This window comes from Hordeum vulgare, chromosome 5H, assembly GCF_904849725.1.
Source record: "Hordeum vulgare subsp. vulgare chromosome 5H, MorexV3_pseudomolecules_assembly, whole genome shotgun sequence".
In the NCBI taxonomy this organism is placed as follows: Eukaryota; Viridiplantae; Streptophyta; class Magnoliopsida; order Poales; family Poaceae; genus Hordeum; species Hordeum vulgare.
In genome coordinates, this window is record NC_058522.1 from 528890770 (window position 1) to 528911654 (window position 20885).

The 20885-nt window shown below is 42.5% G+C and overlaps 1 protein-coding gene across 1 annotated transcript; it reads left to right on the top strand.

Annotated features, from left to right (window-relative positions):
* The first annotated feature begins 948 nt into the window (after window positions 1-948).
* Window positions 949-17220, top strand: LOC123397155. The gene is made up of 36 exons (XM_045091814.1): window positions 949-1772; window positions 1882-1970; window positions 3631-3738; window positions 3854-3961; window positions 4175-4265; window positions 4377-4429; window positions 4889-4951; window positions 5565-5609; window positions 5722-5757; window positions 6163-6218; window positions 7035-7116; window positions 7222-7335; window positions 7413-7509; window positions 7980-8130; window positions 8246-8474; window positions 8593-8793; window positions 8885-8970; window positions 9079-9174; window positions 9217-9353; window positions 10891-11039; window positions 11167-11214; window positions 11375-11410; window positions 11498-11572; window positions 12117-12241; window positions 12498-12597; window positions 12698-12869; window positions 13678-13796; window positions 13980-14090; window positions 14162-14306; window positions 14486-14618; window positions 14760-14835; window positions 15471-15536; window positions 15656-15763; window positions 16270-16377; window positions 16448-16645; window positions 16785-17220. The coding sequence occupies exons 1-36, from the start codon at window positions 1004-1006 to the stop codon at window positions 17031-17033; spliced, it is 4629 nt and encodes a 1542-aa protein (XP_044947749.1). The 5' UTR covers window positions 949-1003; the 3' UTR covers window positions 17034-17220.
* Window positions 17221-20885: the final 3665 nt, after the last annotated feature.

Here is a 20885-nt window from a genome sequence, read left to right on the forward strand (position 1 = left end):
GCTGCCATGTCTTTTCTTCAGTCTTGCATCGTAGAACGACAGGACAATGAACCACTTGTTGCACAACTCGAGCGTATGAAAATATATCCTTTAGTTGTTATGTGCCACTACTCGGTCCAATCGTGCCTTTATATTTTGGTTACGATGTCTGTTATTATCATATGTATAAGTCAAGATAGAGAAGCCCAAATCAATGAGCTCACACACCTCTAGTACATCTATGAAAGCCAACATTGAGCTTCACTTCTCCTTGTTGCAGAGAAATGCTCAAAAGACCACATCTCACATGTTTGTGCATACTTATTTTGTTCTTTCCTTTATTTCGCTCTTTCAACTCGATTTTGTTCTTTTCTTTCTTGTTCTTGTTCTTTTTTTTATGTTTTCTTGATTTCATGTTTTTTAAAATTCATGGACCTTTTTTCAAATCAATGAACTTTAAAAAAATGATGAATTTTTAAAATTTGATGAACTATTTTTCAATTCAAAGTTTTTTAAAAAAAATCAACAAACTTTTTTAAAATTGTTGAACTTCTTTTCAATTCAATGAACTGGTATCAAATTTGGCGAATTTGTTTATTCAAATTTGATGAACTTTTTAAAAAATATATATATTTATAAAAAATGTGATTTTTTAAAATCCATGATTTTTAGAATTCACAAATTTTTTATTTTTTGCGAATTTATTCTTTTTTTAAATACGGTCGAGCGAATCAAGAGGTTTTTTTTTGAGATAAACCAGGAGGAAATAAAATCCGCTCGCATCTACATCGGCCGGCCCACCAGCGTCGGCGCGTGGGCGCTACGGAGTTTTCCGGCGCCTGAAGCGCCGAATAGGAGCTCCAAAAACAGACCTACTATGGCCTGTGAACTGGGCCTATTGTGGTGACCCACTCAAGCTCAGCCCATGCTGCCAGATTCGAGTGAACTGGCTCCAACTAAACTGATTCCCCATTCCCGACGAGCGAGCACCTTCCCCGTCCTCCTCCGCTCCCACCCCCCTCCCATGGCCTTCTCCCCGCGCTCGCCGTGGTCGCGCTCCAAAAAGCCGGACATCTACTCCACCGTCGTGGTCCACGACGACGAGGACGACGCCCACGGCGGCGGCGCCGCCCGCGCGGAGGATGACGACGACGACGACCCCTCCGCGCTGCCCCCGCTCCTCCAGCGCCTCCCCAAGGACTTCGGCGGCGCGTCCTTTGACGACGACGACGACCCCTACTCCTCGGACCTCGACGACGCCTCGCTCTCCGCCACCGTCGTCATCAAGCGCGGGGCCCCCGCCTCCACCTCGTCCTCCTCCCGATCCCCGTTCCTGGATCTGCGCCGCTCCAGCCCCCGCGCCGCCGAGGCCGACCCGTACTCCACCTTCGTCGTCCACGGCACCGCGCGCTCTGGCGGCGCCTCCAGCCCGCGGGAGTCCGTCTCCGGCACGTTTATACGCCACTCGGGTGGCCCCCCCAGCCCCCGCGAGTCCGTCTCCGGCACATTCATCCGCCACACCCGTGGCTCCTCCAGCCCTCGCGAGTCCTACTCCGGCACGTTCATTCACCACACCAGCGGCGCCTCCAGTCCGCGCGACCCCGCCTCCGGTGCCGGTGCTGGGTTTGGGTCCTCATTCATGACCCCTTCGACCGGGCAGGCGGAGGAGGACCGGCAGCCATCACTTCTGATGCAGCAGCAGCAATCAAGGCGGCAGGCATCAATGAGCTCTGTCCCAGATAGCGTTACTAGGGAGGATCCTTCAACCAAGTATGAGCTGCTCCATGAGCTCGGTGCGCCCTCTTGTTATGAAATTAATATTCCCTTTTCTGTATGCATAATAATGCTTCCACATACTTTTTGAGGTATTTGCATAACAAACAATTCAATTGGGCAATGCAGGGAAAGGTTCATATGGTGCCGTTTACAAGGCGAGGGATCTCAGAACGCAGGAGCTTGTAGCTGTCAAGATCATCTCCTTAACAGAAGGGGTCGGTTTCTTTGTCGATACTATTATTCTGTTAAGGTTGCCAAGATCATCATTATCAGTTAGCAAGCATGTCCAACCGACATCACCATATGTCCAATTATAACTTGTATGAAATGAAAAGCTCAAATCAATCATGTTGTCTAATCCTAACCCTCTTTGAGTAGACAAAAGTGCATGCTTATATGCACCACATATCTTCTCAAATGTTACCTGTTGTTAGATTTCAAACCCGGGCCCAAATACCCGTCCATGTAACATAGTATATATCTAACCACAAACAACCAGAACCTTCTAGAATGAAATGGTAGAAAATTGCATTGGTAATTGATTTGTCCTTGTTTACTTTGATGAGCGTTGGAGGATGACACTGGAGTATGACAAGGATGGGAAAAAACTTAGATCTTTCATCAGCCCTTTGACACACCAAAGACATGACAGAACTTCACTCATCCATATTGTCAAAACTTTCAGTAAGACACTCATCATAGTTGATAATTTCAGAAGACTTTGGATTTATTGTTAGGCAATTCCACAATTGGAATGATAATTGGCCTTACCAAAATGCACGGCACTACACCTTTGTGTTGAATTCTTATTAAATCACTGCATTAATTGAAAACTACATTTCTGTTTTTGCTCATGCCACATATTATCTTGTTAATCTATATTTGTATAAAATAATATTTTAAGTATTAGCATGACACCAAACTGCCGAGGACGGGAACACAAACTTTTTTAACAGACAAAGTTTTCTACTCCCTCCGTTCCTAAATATAAGACCTTTTAGAGATCTCACTATAAACTACATACGGATGTATGTAGTCATATTTTGGGATGTAAATTCACTCATTTTGCTCCGTATGTAGTCTATAGTGAAATTTGTAAAAGGTCTTATATTTAGGAACGGAGGGAGTAGTATTTACTTTTATAATGTTTCCACTTTCGCTCCATCTCTATAGAAAAAAAAGCCCCGTCCCGCCCCACTTACGTATTTGACGTGTACGATCGAGCATTTAATTCACATAATTGAGATTTCGGAAACACTAAATGAAGGTACCCTGGGAAGTGGTCACACGTGGTTAGCATTCACATTACGAATCGTTTTTCACCATTAAATTTATTATGACAGGTTCTTTAAAACTAGACCATTTGGATATGTTTGAATGAAATTTCCCCATGTCATTTTTCTAGCGGATCTAATTTCTTAAGTTGCCATGATTATGCACAGAAGGAACCATGGGTCAGCACAATGGCACTACTTTTTATGTTGCCTGCGACAAATGCTCTCTTTGACCTATGCTCCTCTTCCATCATCAATTATAAAAATAGACGCGCAGAAGGCGCCATGACTTGATACTGCTGGTAACAGGCGCTATGCTGAATGTTGCCTTGAACTAAAAATACAATGGAGAAGACTGAGAAGCCAGGAAAATGAAAGAAAACCAGCAAACCAGAAAAATGGAAGAATAAAAAACCTGTAAAACCAGAGGCGGGTGTGGGGTTTCTCTCCTTGGGGCACGTGTAGTGCGGGGAGCGCGCCTACACGGTCACTCGCTCCTTAGTCGCTTCCTTGAAAGTTTACATACTCATAAAAATGAAGTGTGTCTATTTTCTGAGCCTTGCATTTGTGTAAAGTCTAAAGCTTCATTGTTTGTCACCAGGAAGAAGGATATGAAGATATACGGGGAGAAATTGAGATGCTACAGCAGTGTAGTCATCCAAATGTTGTCCGCTACTTCGGGAGTTATCAAGGAGAAGAATACCTTTGGGTATACTCCATTATCCCTTTTTTTATTAACATTGCATAATAAATGTAACATTCTATTTTGGCAATATGTCTAGTCAACTCATTAAACTGTGATTGACCTGAGTTTCTACATGCAGATAGTTATGGAGTATTGTGGTGGTGGAAGTGTTGCTGACTTGATAGGCATTACAGAGGAGCCTCTTGACGAACCGCAAATAGCTTATATATGTCGAGAAACACTAAAGGTTTCTATTTTCTTCTGACACACAGGCACACAGTCTAAATTGCTACTTATATTGCATTACATGTTTGCGTTTCCAGTTTTTTTTTATAATACCTAATTAGGCTAGAACTAGGAAGCATGCTACAGTTAGCCTCTAGAGAGAGAGAAAACCTCAGCTGCCCCGTGCTGTTTATCTTCAGATGTTTTACTTCTATTTGCATATTTTCTGCTGTAGGGTCTTGCTTACTTGCACACAATTTTCAAAGTTCATAGAGATATTAAGGGTGGCAACATTCTACTGACTGAGCAAGGCGAGGTGAAGTTGGGTAAGTACAGTTGTTACCTGCTATGCTTTAATTTCACTTACTAGTAATTATATGTATATGATTTTATTTGCGAATTCGGCATGGTATCTTACTGGTTGATGTTTGGAACAGGCGATTTTGGTGTTGCTGCCCAACTAACAAGAACCATGTCAAAGCGCAACACGGTATTATTTCCAAACATGTTTGTTTTTGCTATTTTATATATCCTTATTAAGACAGATAGAAGCCATTCATCGTACTTGACCATAAGAATTCCTATACTTACATTTTTATTGATTAATATGGATATGGTAAATTGACGGGAAATTTTGACCATAAGTTTCTGTTAGACTAGTATTACATCTATCTGTTTCTATTTGGCACTGCCTATGTTGGCATATACCAGCTTGCTTGTCACTGTTGCTAACATAGTAATCTAGTTCACATAAACAAATATCTGACCAAGGTGTCCAAGTTGATGGCAAAATAACTCTTAGCACAGAACATCGTTTTACCAAGTTAACTTAGCCTGGAATGTCATATCCAGACAAAAACGTTGTTGTGTCATTATCCTTGAAGCACAAGTTTGTATTGGCAATCATGATAACTTTCATAATCTGGTGCGTCTTGTTTATGTCTTTCAGTTCATCGGTACTCCACACTGGATGGCACCAGAGGTCATTCAAGAAAGTCGTTATGATGGGAAGGTTACATCTCCCTCCCTCCCTCCCTCCCTCCTTTCTCCCTGTCTCAAAGCAATATTTCTGGTGTGGTAAGCACCAAGCACATTCCTGCATATAACTAAACTAGCAATGCTAGATTAAAGCAATACCTATGGATTTTGCACTAGGGCTATTCTGCATAAACATTACTGAATAGGAATTTATGTTGAAGTTTCGTACTCCCTCTGGTCCGAATTAATTGACGCAGCCTCTATACAATGTAAATGGAAATTATATAGAGGCTGCATCAATTAACTCGGATCGGAGGGAGTATCATTTTACCCTGCAAAAAAGAAGTTTAGCATCATTTTAGTGTAAAAAATTATTGAAGTATTTGAGATGAAAGCTAAACCTGTGGCTCTGTTGGCATAGAAGGTACTCAGTATCCAATATTCTGTATTTGAATAAAAAGTTAAAGAACCCCTATCCAAATATGCAAGTCTTCTCTTTTGTTCTTCTTTTGGTAGTTCCTGAAGTAACAATTTTCTGACCTGACAGTGCTACAAAAGATACAAATTTATAGCATTGAGAAAACATCTAAAGTTGGATTTCTGTGCAATTTATCTTCCTGATATGTCATAGTATTATCTATTTCCAGGTAGATGTTTGGGCTCTTGGTGTGTCTGCAATAGAGATGGCAGAGGTATAAACTGTTCTTTGGTTCTTCCTTTTGTAACTGTACAGTTACGTTTTTAATTCCCCTTTTTATGATGCATCTATCAGTTAACATTTCCTTTTGCTGTCTCTAACTGTAGGGCATGCCACCGAGATCCACTGTGCATCCAATGAGAGTAAGTGCATGGCTTCTCGATTCCATTTACTATTTTTGATACTCATGCAGCTGATTGAAATCTACTTTACCTTTGATACACCGTACCTTGAATCCCTTCACATTTTGGCCCATTCTTGGTTTTTGAACTAAACTAGGTTTTCCTGGTAGCAGTTCTTTTCACATATATTTTCTTCATTCATGCTCTGTACATAGTTTTTCTACCTTGACCTAGTTTGTAGTAGGATCACTAACGTGGATGTACTCCCTCTGTCTCATAATATAAGAGCGTTTTTGACACTACACTAATGTCAAAAATGCTCTTATATTATGGGACGGAGGGAGTAGCTGCCTTTTATTGGTGTGTATGTGTGACATCCTTACTTGGCTTGATCCATTAGCTAATCTTGTCCCTGCCCCTCTTCAGGTGATCTTCATGATATCTAGTGAACCTGCACCGATGCTGGAGGATAAGGAGAAGTGGTGAGTGGCTTCTAATAGACCTTGCAACTTTTCGACTTCTCTGAGTAACGGAAAACTAAATGGACCGCTTGTAAGATAATCAATTGTTGATTACCTCAGACATAGCTTTAGGCACAGGTTTCCTCTAATCTACCAAGAAATTCCAAGAGCGTCATCTGAGATTCATACTACTTTTGTTTGTAAACAAAGTGTTCCATGTTTTTGTTGGGAGATGTTGACATGTCTAGTTCTTGGCCAATCCTCCCTGGATGAGGTGTGTCGATTTAGGCCGCATTTGTTCTATACCAGACTTGATACTGTAAACTCTGTAATAATCTGGCTATAAGTCGATATACATGTTACTGGCTACTAATGCATTGCCGGTCTTCAAAACCAATGCAAGATCAGTTGTGATGCTTAGTTCATACAAACAAGGCACGGTTCAGTCAACAGTATCAGTCATGCCTTTTTTACTTCTTGTTCATTTATTACTCTATTAGATTATCACTCTTCCAATGTGGAAAAGGTGGCAATGGCATATTTTAGCCCTGACCTGTTAAGATCTCGTGGCTTTTCAAACACAAAGTCTTAAACATATGTCACATTTTGAACTAGCCTACAGCATGAAGAGATTATAGATTTATTCTTTAAGAGGGGGACTCACAATGCTATCTTCTTTAGTTTAGTTTATTGTTTGCCAATCCACCACTTCCTGCTAACACTGATCTATTAAGTTGTGTCATTTAGTCAGGCGACACCGAAAGGTTGAGCTTAATCCAATGAAGCCCTCGAGTTTTAAACATCAGTTGGTCTAAGCTCTTGTATCCTACCCTCCAGGTCTCTTCTCTTTCATGATTTTATTGCCAAGTGCCTAACAAAGGATGCAAGACTCCGGCCTGCTGCAATTGAGATGCTGAAGGTACTTCTTTAGTGCTCAGGGATAACTTCGTGATGCATTTTTATGATTATTTATTTCTATATTCATTTATTTTTGTTGTTCTCCTTTTTTTAAATTTTCCCGCAGCACAAATTTATTGAGAAGTGCAACACTGGAGCTTCAAAAATGTTGGCGAAGATCAAGGAAGCAAAGATCATCAGAGAAACAGCTGTGCAAAACCAGCTGCCTGACTCTGACGATGTAGAACAATCTCTTCTATTATTATGTTTATGTACATTGATTTGGTCATTATGGTATTCTGAATTTGGTATCTACAGGCAATGGATGCAACTGTTCGAATTAATGAAGATTATGGAGAAACTGTTCCTACAAACTCTCAGTCAACTCATGAAACAAAAAATGATGGTTCGGGAGGTAATGATAACTCTGCAAGCATAGATCATGTGCATGTTCCACACTCAATGCATCCATTGCACCAAGTATTCAAATTTGATGTTATCCTGGCACTGTTTCCTCATCATGCTGTCTTTTGAGTTTATTTGTTGGTTCTGTTCTGCCACTAGGTATGCTAATGATAAATAGCTACCTGATACATGATGTGTGGCGTGTAGGCTTTTAGTTATTAGTTTTTGTGAGTCATACATGAGTTGAACATGATACATACTAAGCAAAATACTCGCTCATATGTACAGCTCTGGTGGTGGCATGCTAGTATCGTTTCATGTATCTAGTGTTGAGATGGCTTCTTATAATGCTTTTCGTGGTATTCTGGTGGCCAGGATTTTAGCTGTTTCTCAGATGGGATGCTTCAAAGTTAGCGTTGTTAGTATTTTGTTGTCTTGTGGTATGCGCCTGAAACCAGCATTTATTTTTTCTGCTTATAGGCGATTTTGGCACAATGATAGTCCATCCTGAAGATGGCGATGAAGCGGTCGAATCATCTATTTTCCCAAGAGCAGAGTTCATACCGGGCCTTGGTAGCATCAACTCTTTCACACATGATCCAAAGAGGGCTGAGCTTATTTCAAAATTTTGGTATGAGAAACAGAAAATTATTTTCTGATGTACATTTTTCATTCCTAGAAAGCAAAAGAAAACAAGCGAAATCTATCTCTCGCCCGAAAGAATCTTATGTATGCTATTTTGATAGGGCGGAGAATACAGCTGATAGCGATGCCACTAAAGGGCGGGATTTAGATGGACTTCCTGACACCCAAGAACCCAAAGCAATGCCACGTTCAATTGGAACATTTAAGCATCACAAGGGTGTAGAAGGGACTGTGCTGCGCCATGATAACACTGCATCACCGGGTGTTGCCAGCACAATGACCAAATTAAGCAGCAGCCCAAGCCGTAAAGCATTTTCAGTTCAGGATAAGGTATACGCTTTGTGGTCTAGTTTTTTCTATATTAATCTGAAGTACATCGGATAGTTGTTGCAATCGTGCTTTCCCATTTCACCCGACTCCTAATGTGTCGATAAAATTCCTTTTGTAGCTCTGGTCAATCTATGCCGCTGGAAACACTGTGCCTATTCCATTCCTTAAGGCGATTGACATTTCACCGCTAGCTCTAGTATCGGACAGCGTAGCAGGCAATGGCCCCGCTGGTTCAAGTACAACTGATGCCTTGGAGGCAGTCAGGGAGCTTTTCAGTGGCGACGGGCAGGCAAAGAAAGGACGCAAAGGGCAAAATGAGGTATGCTGTAGACTGTTCCTTTCATCAGTTGCAAAGAGACACTATTTCTCATGCCCAGACGTGTGTCTGATACTGGATTTGATTGCGCTAGGTCCCTCTTCCTCCCGGTGTGCACGACAGATTGACGACAAGCCCTACATTGATGAACCTGGCGCAGGCTCTCGCCTACCATAAGACGTGAGTTGTTGGAACTTCTCTGTTTTGGCAGAGCTTTCCTTTATGTAACGATTGAGGGCGTGATTCCATTAATATGAAATGCCTGTTTGGTTCTGTAAAACACCGCAGGTGCTACGAGGATATGCCTCTGCAAGATTCACAGGCGACAGAAGAGCAGCAGACGATACAGAACCTCTGCGATACGCTTCGGACCATACTGAGGTTGTAGACGGATCCATGAGTGAAGACCACATACATTTATGGAAGGATTCAGCACGCCATGGTGTGGCGCTGCGCCGAGGCAAGGGCTGACCTTGGCCCTGGCATTTTCATGGCGGGCATTGCGGCTCAGCCTCTGGGGTCCTCTGGGATTAAAAGCAGGCACGGCATGGTGCAGACTGCAGGTCGACGCCGGTGGAGCGTATGACCAATTTCCTGAATTTATGGACGGCTGGGTTGGTGCAAGTTGGTTGGATGGACGCAAGGAATTCTTTGTGTTGCGGACGGAGATGGGAAATTTTGTCTTGTGTTTATAGCCTCTAGGTCTTTTTTCAGTGGTCGGTACATGTACAGATTGTGTAGCGAAGTTTTGGTAAGCAATTTTGTGGCCCAAAAGGCGATTGGAACCTTGTATTTTCAGCATGTGCAATTGTTCCCCTCCTCGAAATAAAGAGGAAGAACAATATTCTAATCACTAGTTCAATCAGCCGTCCGTTTAGTGGCAGGTAAACATTTTTTTTAGAATGATGAAAGGCACGGTTGGTGCTGTCATACCGTATGACAGGTCCAGACGAGGAATGGTTGGAACTGTCATGCCGTCGAAGGACTCGAAAGACGTGGTCCTTGGACCTTGGTGGCCGGCACGAGTGACGAGTGTGCTCGTTGGCGCTTCTGACGGACGTGGAACTCTTGCTGCCCGTCGTTGTCCTTTCTCCTTTAATTAAAGTTGTGAAGTTGGGAATTGCCTGGTCGGGTGTGGAGACTCAAGAGCCCAATGACGAGTTTTATAAGGAGGAGCGAGAGGGACCCCGGTTGACGTGCAAAGCCCGCCCACAAAAACGGTCCGCTTTTCCTACTTTTAATAAAAACGAAAAAAAACATAATTACCAAGCCGGGCGAAACAGGCGCAAAGCAGGACGTGGACACACAGTTTGGTCCGATTCGATGGCGTCCGGTGCGCAAAGCAGGACGAGGCGCGTGTGAAGGTGACGGTGTGGTCCAGTGCGTGCCGCATCCCCCACAAAACCAACGGCGGCGACTGCATCCTGCAACCGAATCCCTGATTCGCCAAGCAAGCAAGCAAACAGGGCGGGGTCTACGTGGGGTATGGATATTCCTCCTACTCCTCCCTGGGCAGCAATAGCATAGCGTGCGTCGCCACCAATCGACGCCTAAGAGCATCTCCAACAGTCCGTATGTTCAATCGATGGTATAAGTGTTCATGTCAGCAGTCAACAACACATCATACAAACACTTCAATGGAGTGTATGTTAACCGTATGTAAAATAACTAAACGGGTCCACTAGATGTTGAAGAAAATGACCATGCTTGCCTCGGAGCTTGTGCGTGAACCGTTGCTTCAGGTTCATACGATTTCATTCTATCTCTTCTTTTATTATGTGACATGTCATCAAAACCATCTAAAAGTATGTGACGATTTTACCAACCATGATCGCACGATTATTAAAGATGGCCTAAACCGCACCGGGAACCCCCCATCGACCGCGCCCCCGCTTGTTTGCTTGTGCCCGGAAATTCATCCCAGTGGGAACAGAAGAATGCGCTGCTCGCTCGAGTCCGGGGCTCCCACGCACGTATGGGGATGGGGGATGCGAGCGCGACGCGAGGGGTCCCAGCCCGGCGGCGCTTGCTCCGCCCCGAACCTTTTGTCCGCTCGTCACACGTGAGATCGACCACCACCCATCAATCCTCCACACAAAGGAAAAGCGCACCCACCCCCACCCCCACCCCCACCCCCACCCATTGGCCGACGAACCCCCCAAGCCCAGGGGCGGCCGCCGGCGATGGTGAGGGAGCTGCGCATCAACACCGCGCCCCGCGGCAACCGCGTCCCGCTCCTCAACAACGGGGTACGCACGCACGCGCACGCAGCCGCCGCTCTCCGCCCCGCCCTTCCCCTTTTTCCTTCCCCCGTTTATCCGCCTGCGTTTGGAATTTGGGGTCTAACCGATCCCGCGCGCGCCGTCGGCTTTGCAGGAGACGTCCAGGATCCTCTCCGACCTCGAGGAGGGCAGCAACGTCCAGGTTCGCCGCCCCACCCACTCACTCACCCACTCCCCTGTTCTAGCGCCACAACGGTTTGCTTTGCTTTGCTTTCTCCATGGACCGGAGCTTCAGCTACAACCATGACCGACTATTAAATCCATCTCCCCTTTTTCTCCCCGTCTAATCGGAATCCTCTCAGGCGGCCAACGTCGGCTTCTGCCGGGTCATCAAGTTGGTGAGCACCGTGTCATACTAGGTCTAAGATTGTGAAAAATCTCGGTGACGATTTCATCTGCTAAATGCACGATAAAATGGTTTGCAGGCAAAACATGACGCCGGGAAGCTCGTCTTCGCCACCATCGCGCTGCTCGTCGCCTCTCTCAGTAACCTCCTCGTTGTAGGTACTCCTCACTTGTTATGATAGAGGAGTTATTTGGTGAATTTTTTGCGGTCAACCTACCGTTCTGGATTTCTGGTGAAAGCCAGTAAGCCACACACAGTAAATCCGGCTCTTATATGAGCCAGTGCTTTAATTTTGAACCGATCAATCGCTACCAACAGTCTTGGTTGAGTTGAGATGGAGCCAATTGACCAACACTGTAGCAACATGGAAACTATGCAAAGAGAAATAAATGTGCAGATGTTACTATTGTTTCAGTAATAATCAGTATTGACTCGTGAGTACATTGGTTCATGCGTGGCAGGATTACTATTAAATTGTGGCAAGTACGGTGTGTTGGTTCTTGTGTCACATGATTAAATAGGATGGGTTGTGGTGAGTGTGCGTTAGTTCTTGCGTGAGGATTAAATACTACTCCGTACAGAGCAAGTTGTACCTCTACCTATAAAGAGCATCAGTGTTGTCACATGTTTCTTGTCTAAATGGATGGACCATCTTTTTTAAAAGCCTAATGGATGGATCATCTTCTGTTATCCTACAGCCCAAATATGGCGGCAAGATAATTGATATTGTGTCAAGAGATGTTCAGCGGCCAGAGGATAAGGCTCAAGCCCTGGCGGATGTGAACGGCACGATATTGTACATCGTGCTGATAGTTGTGACCGGGTATATATCTTTCTGGAGAACTTAATTTTGAGGATTATAGAGGGATATTCTGTTATACAGCACGCCAGTACCATCTTTTATAACCATGTTTGGTGGATCCTGGCAGGCTGCAATTTTAGTTGGTACTAATAATTGAACCATTACTCTGATGCTCTCTACTTGCTTTCTCCTCATAGAGAAGAATTCGTGTTAATGTGCTAAACCCAGGTAGTTATTTTGGATGCAATTTTATAAACCAACTATACCCCTGTTTCAGGTCAGTTTGCACAGCTCTTCGGGCATGGCTATTCAATTCTGCTAGTGAGAGAGTCGTTGCTCGACTTAGACAGGACTTGTTCAGTCATCTCATAAACCAGGCAAGTTTTATGGTCTGTCCAAACAGCTGTTTTCTGGTCTACCATATATCTATCTGTGTTCTTATTATCAAGTCCACACACCTGTCTTGTGCCCCCACAGGAAATAGCATTTTTTGACGTGACTAGAACAGGAGAGCTCTTAAGCAGGCTTTCTGAAGATACCCAAATTATAAAGAATGCTGCAACAACAAACCTTTCAGAAGCACTGCGTAATCTGACTACCACAGCTATTGGTCTTGGCTTCATGTTTTCAACTTCATGGAAGCTGACATGTAAGTACCAGTTCCACATGCTTGTGCTCTACAGATTAAGAACTTTGTTGCATCTCATTTTGTTGCTTATGCACATCAACTTTATTTAGTTTGCTGAACTCCACTAAGCACTAAGGAACATAACTGTGTGTGGGGCATTCACAAATCATTATATTTCTTCATAATTTTATTTAATGGAGGAAATTTCTCAAAGAGTGGCTACCGCAAAAGCACACGTCTATGAAATCTTTCAAGGAACTACACGTAATTTTCCCCAGCCTACAGAAAACCATGCTCTTGTCACAACCGAGAGACATGATGGCTTGCCATAAACAGGAGCCGAATTTGGTTCGTTTTTTCCGAAGGGGAGATAGATGCCCATTGCCCCATTCACACACATCATCAATTTTCAGTCCACCCCAAATGGGCGTTGGATCTTATTGGTGGGTATGTAGACTGATCTGAGGTGCAAATTCACCTCAGCTAAGCCACCACAAGCATGAACCCCATTTGGATGTGATGATCTGTTTGCCTATCTGGTAGTGGTATCTACCTCTGCATCGATAAAACAAGACTTGGCATGCATGTGTTGTGGCTTGTGAGTCTCCCCTACCTGTTGGTTCTGTTGGTTGGTTCTGACGGAAGTATAGTCTTCTGCACATTACAGTAAAAGTTTGTAGTTCCATAAAATGGTTTAAAAAACATGTGGTCCTGCAATAGTTTTGCTTGTATACATGCATTTAAAAAAATAAACCTGCTTTAATTTAGTTTCTCTTCAGTCTTTACTCTCCACACTATTCTATTAATCTCATCTACTATTCCTCCACAGTGTTGGCACTTGTAATTGTTCCAGTGATATCAGTTGCTGTGCGTAAATTTGGGCGTTTTCTTCGTGAGCTTTCACATCAGACACAAGCTGCGGCTGCTGTAGCTTCATCCATAGCTGAGGTTTGTATATCTGGTATTTGATTTGATGATGAGCATAGGAGAACTTTGGTGAAACCTTACTTTAATTACTGTGAATACATATGTTGAGTTTTCATTTCAACCTAGTAGAATCCTTCTTTCGCAAAGGTAGAATCCTTGATATGTTGTATTTGGGCCTTAACAATTCTATCTTCTACCATGTAGGAATCTTTTGGTGCCATTCGCACAGTAAGAGCCTTTGCTCAGGAGCCTCATGAGATTTCACGATATGGCGGAAAAGTAAACGAGACACTGAAGCTTGGTCTCAAGCAAGCTGTGAGTACTGTAATGTTAGTGTAAAAAAAGGCACCATTTTGCATAATGATCTGACTATGCATTTTTTGTAGAAAGTTGTTGGACTATTTTCTGGAGGGCTTAATGCTGCATCAACCCTGTCGGTTGTTGTTGTAGTTATTTATGGAGCTAACTTAACCATCAATGGTTACATGACAACTGGTTCGCTTACGTCATTCATCTTATACAGCCTTACAGGTAAGATTCAGCATTATCGCTTTTGTTTTTACCGAACCCACTATTCTACCAATGCCATGACTGGAAATTTACAAGTCAGTTATAACAATCATGTTTATAAGGGGCACTTCTATCCTAATTGTCATGATTATGTGTATGCTGACTTTTCTGAACAATTCATCCCTCTCTTGAGTATGCAGTTGGCTCGTCAGTCTCTGCCTTGTCAGGACTATACACAACTGTAATGAAAGCATCAGGTGCAAGCCGTAGAGTTTTTCAACTACTTGATCGTGTTTCCTCAATGACAAACACTGGGGACAAATGTCCGAAAAAGTGAGTTTCATTGTCTATCAATTTTCCTGATTGATTATACCTGTGCATCATGCAATACAAATTTCCTTTCATTATACTGTGAGTTTCATAGTCTATTAGCTTTTTGGTTGATTGAATGATTGACATTTCCGTCCATCTCAGTGAAAATGAGGGGGAAGTTGAGCTGGACGATGTCTGGTTTGCATATCCTTCGCGTCCTTCTCATATGATTCTTAAGGTAAATATTTTCAGATGGCATTTCTGTCAACCTACATGGTAATTTAAATTTGGCGCACTCTAGCATGGTGTTGTCTTTTCCTCCTTGTTTATGTGCAGTGTACATGCAAAGAGAAAGTTACATTTGCATGCTTATCTTTTATGATCTTATGGATTTGCACTGCATTTGGGATAACTTGGCTCACTTTCTGAAACCTGGATACTTACTGATTTGTTTTACTACTAGAAACAGAAGAATATGCTGATGCAGTAACCTACATGATCCTAGTGATTTTTTTTGTTACTGTTAGAAATGGAAGAATCCGCTGATACAGTAACATACATGATGATAACACGTGGCGAGCATTACTTCCGATGGTGGATTAGTCCATTATTCTTTTAGTTCCATTTTGTATAAGAAGAGTGAGTATATTTGACTTGGTATATATAGGAGTTTTCTCTAAATTATATACGAGTGTTTAGGATTATTTTAGTGATAAAGTAGTTACGACGTGTTGCACCCTGTAAAATAAGACCACATATTTAATAATAAGAGAGGTAACAAATCATTTACAAGCTTTCTCGAGGGCATAAAATACACTTTCAACTATCATTCATGGTGCATTCAGTTTATACTGTGTGTCATCAATATTTCAGGGAATCACATTGAAGCTAGCACCAGGTTCAAAGGTTGCACTTGTTGGGCCGAGTGGTGGTGGAAAAGTAAGCCTAGTTTTGGCTGTATGCTATAATTGTTTCAGATGCTTGGTGTTACACTATGAAATTGTTTCTCACCTTGCCACTCTCAATCATAACCTTCGGGTTTTTACATGCTCCTGCAGACTACAATAGCAAATTTGATCGAAAGGTTTTATGACCCTCTAAAGGGAAGGATCTTGCTAAACGGAGTGCCTTTGGTAGAAATTTCACATCAGTATCTCCACCAAAAGGTATGGTGCCCAACCGCTTTTATCTGTAATAACAGGATTGATATGGTGCTGTGGAAATTAGGACATTATCCAAGCTATGGTAGTATGAAAGGTTCTAAGTCCTAGTAGCCAGGCCATCGCCGACATTGTCCTGATTCCTGAATTGGTTGATATTAGTCCGATTCTGTAAACTCCATCAGTTAGCAGCTTCACTGTATTGTCTAATCACTAGAGTCATGTAAATCAGAAACCTTTTGGGGCAAAAAATACTGGTATGAACCAAAAAGTTTCAGCATCCCAGAAATACTCTGCTTACATCAGTAATGGACATTAAATTGTGTCGGTTGGTAATTTCAGTATTTTGGTAGTGTCTGGTTAGTGCCACTGGCCATTCAAGATTCAATTTGTGAACCCCTGAGATTACTTATGCATCTGACAAGAACAACTAGGAGCGCATGATTGACTATACTTGTATATCTGACTTTAGATTTTTTGAAATGTTTATTTTCTCAACCCAATGACCTCAGGTAAGCATAGTTAGCCAGGAGCCTACACTCTTTAACTGCTCCATTGAAGAGAATATTGCCTATGGGTTGGAGGGCAAAGCTAGCTCCGCTGACGTTGAAAATGCAGCTGTAAGTACCTGAATTTAGGTACACTAGGCGTACCTCAAGATATCAGGATCTGACCAAGTTCTCGATGCAGAAAATGGCAAACGCGCATGACTTCATATGCAGCTTCCCAGACCAATACAAGACTGTCGTGGGAGAGCGGGGCATCAGGTTATCTGGCGGGCAGAAGCAGAGGGTCGCCATTGCAAGAGCTTTGCTTATGAACCCACGAGTGCTTCTCTTAGATGAAGCTACCAGTGCCCTGGATGCCGAAAGCGAATACCTTGTTCAGGTACCGCAACCACTCGACTGTTACCAACATCTGAACTGCCTCGAAGGGAAACAAACAATTCCCTTTTTTTTTCCTGTGGGCAAACAATTCTCTTGCTGCAACAAAATTTGTGTGATCTACATTTCCCTATATGCCACAGGATGCAATGGACTCGTTGATGAAAGGGAGGACGGTTCTTGTGATAGCTCATCGGCTCTCCACCGTGAAGAGCGCCGACACGGTTGCCGTCATCTCTGAGGGCCAGATCGTGGAGAGCGGCACGCACGACGAGCTCCTCGAGCGCGACGGCATCTACACGGCCCTGGTGAAGAGGCAGCTGCAGTTGCCCAAGTTTGAAGGGACCGCCAACGGGACAGCCGAAGTAGAACCCAGCAGTAATGGCCAATAGTGTTTCCTTGCCTGGTGATCTCTCTCCTCCTCGGTTAGGTAGACACCATTTCGTTGGGATCCACCATATGTAACGCACATTCTGATATATATACGTATTCCACTCTGTATAACGCCAACACGATGGAATGTCACACGCTGTAGCTCTCCTACACCTTGATTCACATGTGCCGCTGTATCTGAATGCACTGTAAGGCTGGTCATAGTGGAGAGTATCATATACTCCCTCCGTTCCTAAATATAAGTCTTTTTAGAAATTTTACTAAAGGGCTACATACGGAGCAAAATAAATGAATCTATACTTTAAAGTATGCCTATATACATCCGTATGTAGTCCATTTAGTGAAACCTCTTAAAAGACTTATATTTAGGAACGGAGGAAGTAGTAGTATCATGCATATGATACTATTGTATGATACTATCTTCATAATGCATAGTATCATAAAGTAGTATCATAGATGATCTCATTTATTGACATGCATGACACATAGTAGCAAAGCATTTAACATGTTACGGTATCTACTTATGTTACTCTAACCCTCTCGCTCATCTTTAATTATGTGCCACATCAGCATGTTTGATAGTTCTAAGTACATGTTACTACTACTACTTAAGTTACTCCCACTATGGCCAGCCTAAAGGATACATGTGCTTAGGCTTTGTAATCGGTTATTTCTGTAACATACAGCCTATGGCGTTAAGAGAAATTGCAGCGCCAAAACTACGGTGATAAATCAACTGGTCCGAAGGAAAGAAAACAATTTGTCAACTATGTTTAGCAAACTAAAGCTTTGCTTAAATTCGCAGCTATGCATTCTCAGTAGATCCAGGGTGCTAAAATAGAAATGACCATTCAAGAGAAAAATCCAAGCAAAAATAGTCAAAAATAATCTTTTAGTTCATCATTCAGAGAGTCGCCAAATTGCATTGACGCTGTGCCAACACTTCCATCCATATATGTTAAAATCTGCTCGATGAGATCCATTTCATGACCTATTTTTGACAAGGAAAGGAAGGGGATTAACAGGGATTAAATCCCCTACAAGTCGAACTCCATTCCACGATCTTTCTGTACCTACTACTTCTCCATCAATGAAATTCAGTATCTGTTGCTTTTTCGTCAATTTTTTCCCTTGCATAAAATCAAGGACCACACTACGTGGCGGCGCCGCACGGTAGTCCACCCATGTGGCGGCCACTAGATGTGCAGTGTCATGTGAGAAGCATGCATCCCATATAGAGGGGACATGTTTATTCATGAAGAAGGCAAAGTTCATATGAAGTGAAATTTTTTGACTGCAACAATCATAATCATAGTAAAAGAATCAATTTGTTAGGGGGCTCTAGCCCCCCCCCCCCCCTAAATTCGTCCCTGCATAAATGTGAACCAGAACTAGTACTCCACTCGATCCACTAGTAACAGAATACTAGGGCAGTTTTTTTATTGTTCAAAGAATGCTTGATGTTGTTGACTTTTTCTATTGGTAGCAGTTAACATCTCGTGGTGCTTACTGTTCACTTATATTTACATGAGTGAGAACTAAGAACACATTAACCATATTTTCCACAACTAAGGACAGATTCCTTTAAAATAGTTGTACTATTTTCTGCTAAATTGTTGCCAGTTTGTTCTTACATGCTTGTCGGTTTGTTCTTATATACAGTTGCAAGATTGATCTCATATGGTTACCTGTTTGTTCTTATATATACCGGCTTTTCTAAAAAAGAACTATCAAGTTGTTCTTATATACTCCATTCGTCTCACAACACAAGACATTTTTTTTTCAAGCTAAAACAGCTTGAAAAATATCTTATATTATGGGACAGAGCGAGCTTGTAAAAACGTCTTATATTGTGAAACGAAGGGAGTAGTTTTTAGATTGTTTTCGTACAATTGCTAGTTTGGTCTGGCGCAGTTGTAGGATTTTCCATACTGACTGTTTTTATACAGTTGTCGAGTTTTCCAAAGCACTTACTAGGTTGTTTTTATACAGTTGCCAAATTGTTCTTACATGGTTGTTTAGTTTTCCAAAAGCACTTATGAGTGTGTTTTTATACGGTTGTCGGTTTGTTCCTACATGGTTATCAGGTTTTTTGAAAGCACTTACCAGGTTGGCTTTATACCGTTGCCAGATTGTTCATACATGGTTGTCAAAACCACTTACCAGGTTGTTTTTACACGGTTACCAGATTGTACTTACATCGTTGTTGGTTTGCTCCAATGCGGTTGCCCAATTTTTTAACATCACTCACTTGATTTTTTTTATAGAATTGTCAGGTTTTTCAAAAGCACTTGTCATGTTATTTCTAAAACAGTTACTACACATAGTTGCCACTTTGATTCGATGCGATTGAAATTACCTACATAGTTTATTCCCAGGTTTTTTGCAAGGCCTAACATTACTGGCAACTTTATTTTTGCGGGAAAGAAACTTTTTATTAATCAAACATGATGAGTACGTTCAAAATCAACACTGACAACTTATTAAAATACTTTGTTGGCATTACTCTGTAATGTTCAGCTGTTAAGTGATAGAAGCAAAGTTTAGTACTCTCTCCGTTCCTAAATATAAGTCTTTTTAGAGATTTCGCTAAGGGATTATATATAGATGTATGTAGACATATTCTAGAGTGTAGATTCACTCATTTTACTCCGTATGCAGTCCTCTAATGAAATCTTAAAAAAAACTTATATTTAAAAACGAAGGGAGTACTAACAAACATCATTTAGAAGCAATTAATAACCGGCATAAGGGATGTGTGATCGTTGTAAAAAATATTACGTTATTCATAGCATGCAGGATGAAATGGTAACTATACGTACTGTAGCAGAGCACGAAGCAAATCACTGTAGCAAATATTTTAGAAGGTCGTGTGCTAGCGATTTCATGTGGCAGAGTTCTGTAGCGCCTTATATGGTTCTGACGTTTGTGTCGCTCATTCCACAATGTGCCAGGAAAAAGTAAACTTGCACCGGGCAGATCAGACACGTCTAAGGAAAATCGGACGCTCGGATCATAGCGCCCCGTACGTCAAGACGTGCGTGCGCACTACACCAGATAGATTTTCCCTAAAATCAAATGGTGTAGGAGTTAGATGAGACCGAGTTAATTCTCATCAAGGCGAAAGCTATCCCCACCCATAACACCCGAACGTTTGGATCTTGACCGTGGTGAGCACGAGAAAAACGTTCGATTTGCCATGGTCAAAATTCTGAACGTTCGGGATTTTCGTAATTCCAGTCAGCCGCTCAGTCCATTGGCACAAAACAATGGCAGGCGAGGCAGGCAGGCATGGTTCTTGCTGCCATGCTGCATGACGGCTCCAGGCGAAGAATGGTTTGAAGCTTTTGAACCATTCTCTCATGTACTACTGCTGTGGCGCCGAAGGTCTTGGGAGGCATGGTTCTTGCCGCCACGAGTGTGCCCGTTCGCTCGCTCGATGTGGACGACGTGCCCCCGGTCATGGGTGCATGACGCCTCTGCCTTTCCTTGAGGACCAACGGCGTGCAGGCGCTCTGACTTCGGGGACGAAACGGAGTTTCGAGTACTAGGTTGGGCCGCGATCCATTAATTCCATCTACGTAATTGTTTACTTACGGAATAGTCTGATTTGACAATCATTGATTGGATTAAAAAAATAATGAGGTCCGTCCATCCTTAAAAGTCAAGGAGGGTATGTTCAAATTAGTTGAAAGGTTTAGTAAACATAAGTCCGGCATTTTTTGGAAAAGAAACCCCAGTTGACCCACAAAGTCCACCACAAAACGAAATTTCAAAGAAATAGTAAAGCCAGACGCGTAAAGCCGGAAAAGAAGATTGTGGCAGCGACAGCTCGCGCTGCGCTCGCCGGT

Excerpts from the sequence above, each read along its gene's own strand:
- LOC123397155 (XM_045091814.1), top strand. The coding sequence starts at position 1,004 with ATGGCCTTCTCCCCGCGCTCGCCGTGGTCGCGCTCCAAAAAGCCGGAC. Across the intron at positions 7,336-7,412 it reads AGCTGCCTGACTCTGACGAT|GCAATGGATGCAACTGTTCG; the intron begins GTAGAACAATCT and ends TGGTATCTACAG. Across the intron at positions 12,598-12,697 it reads TCAGTCATCTCATAAACCAG|GAAATAGCATTTTTTGACGT; the intron begins GCAAGTTTTATG and ends GTGCCCCCACAG.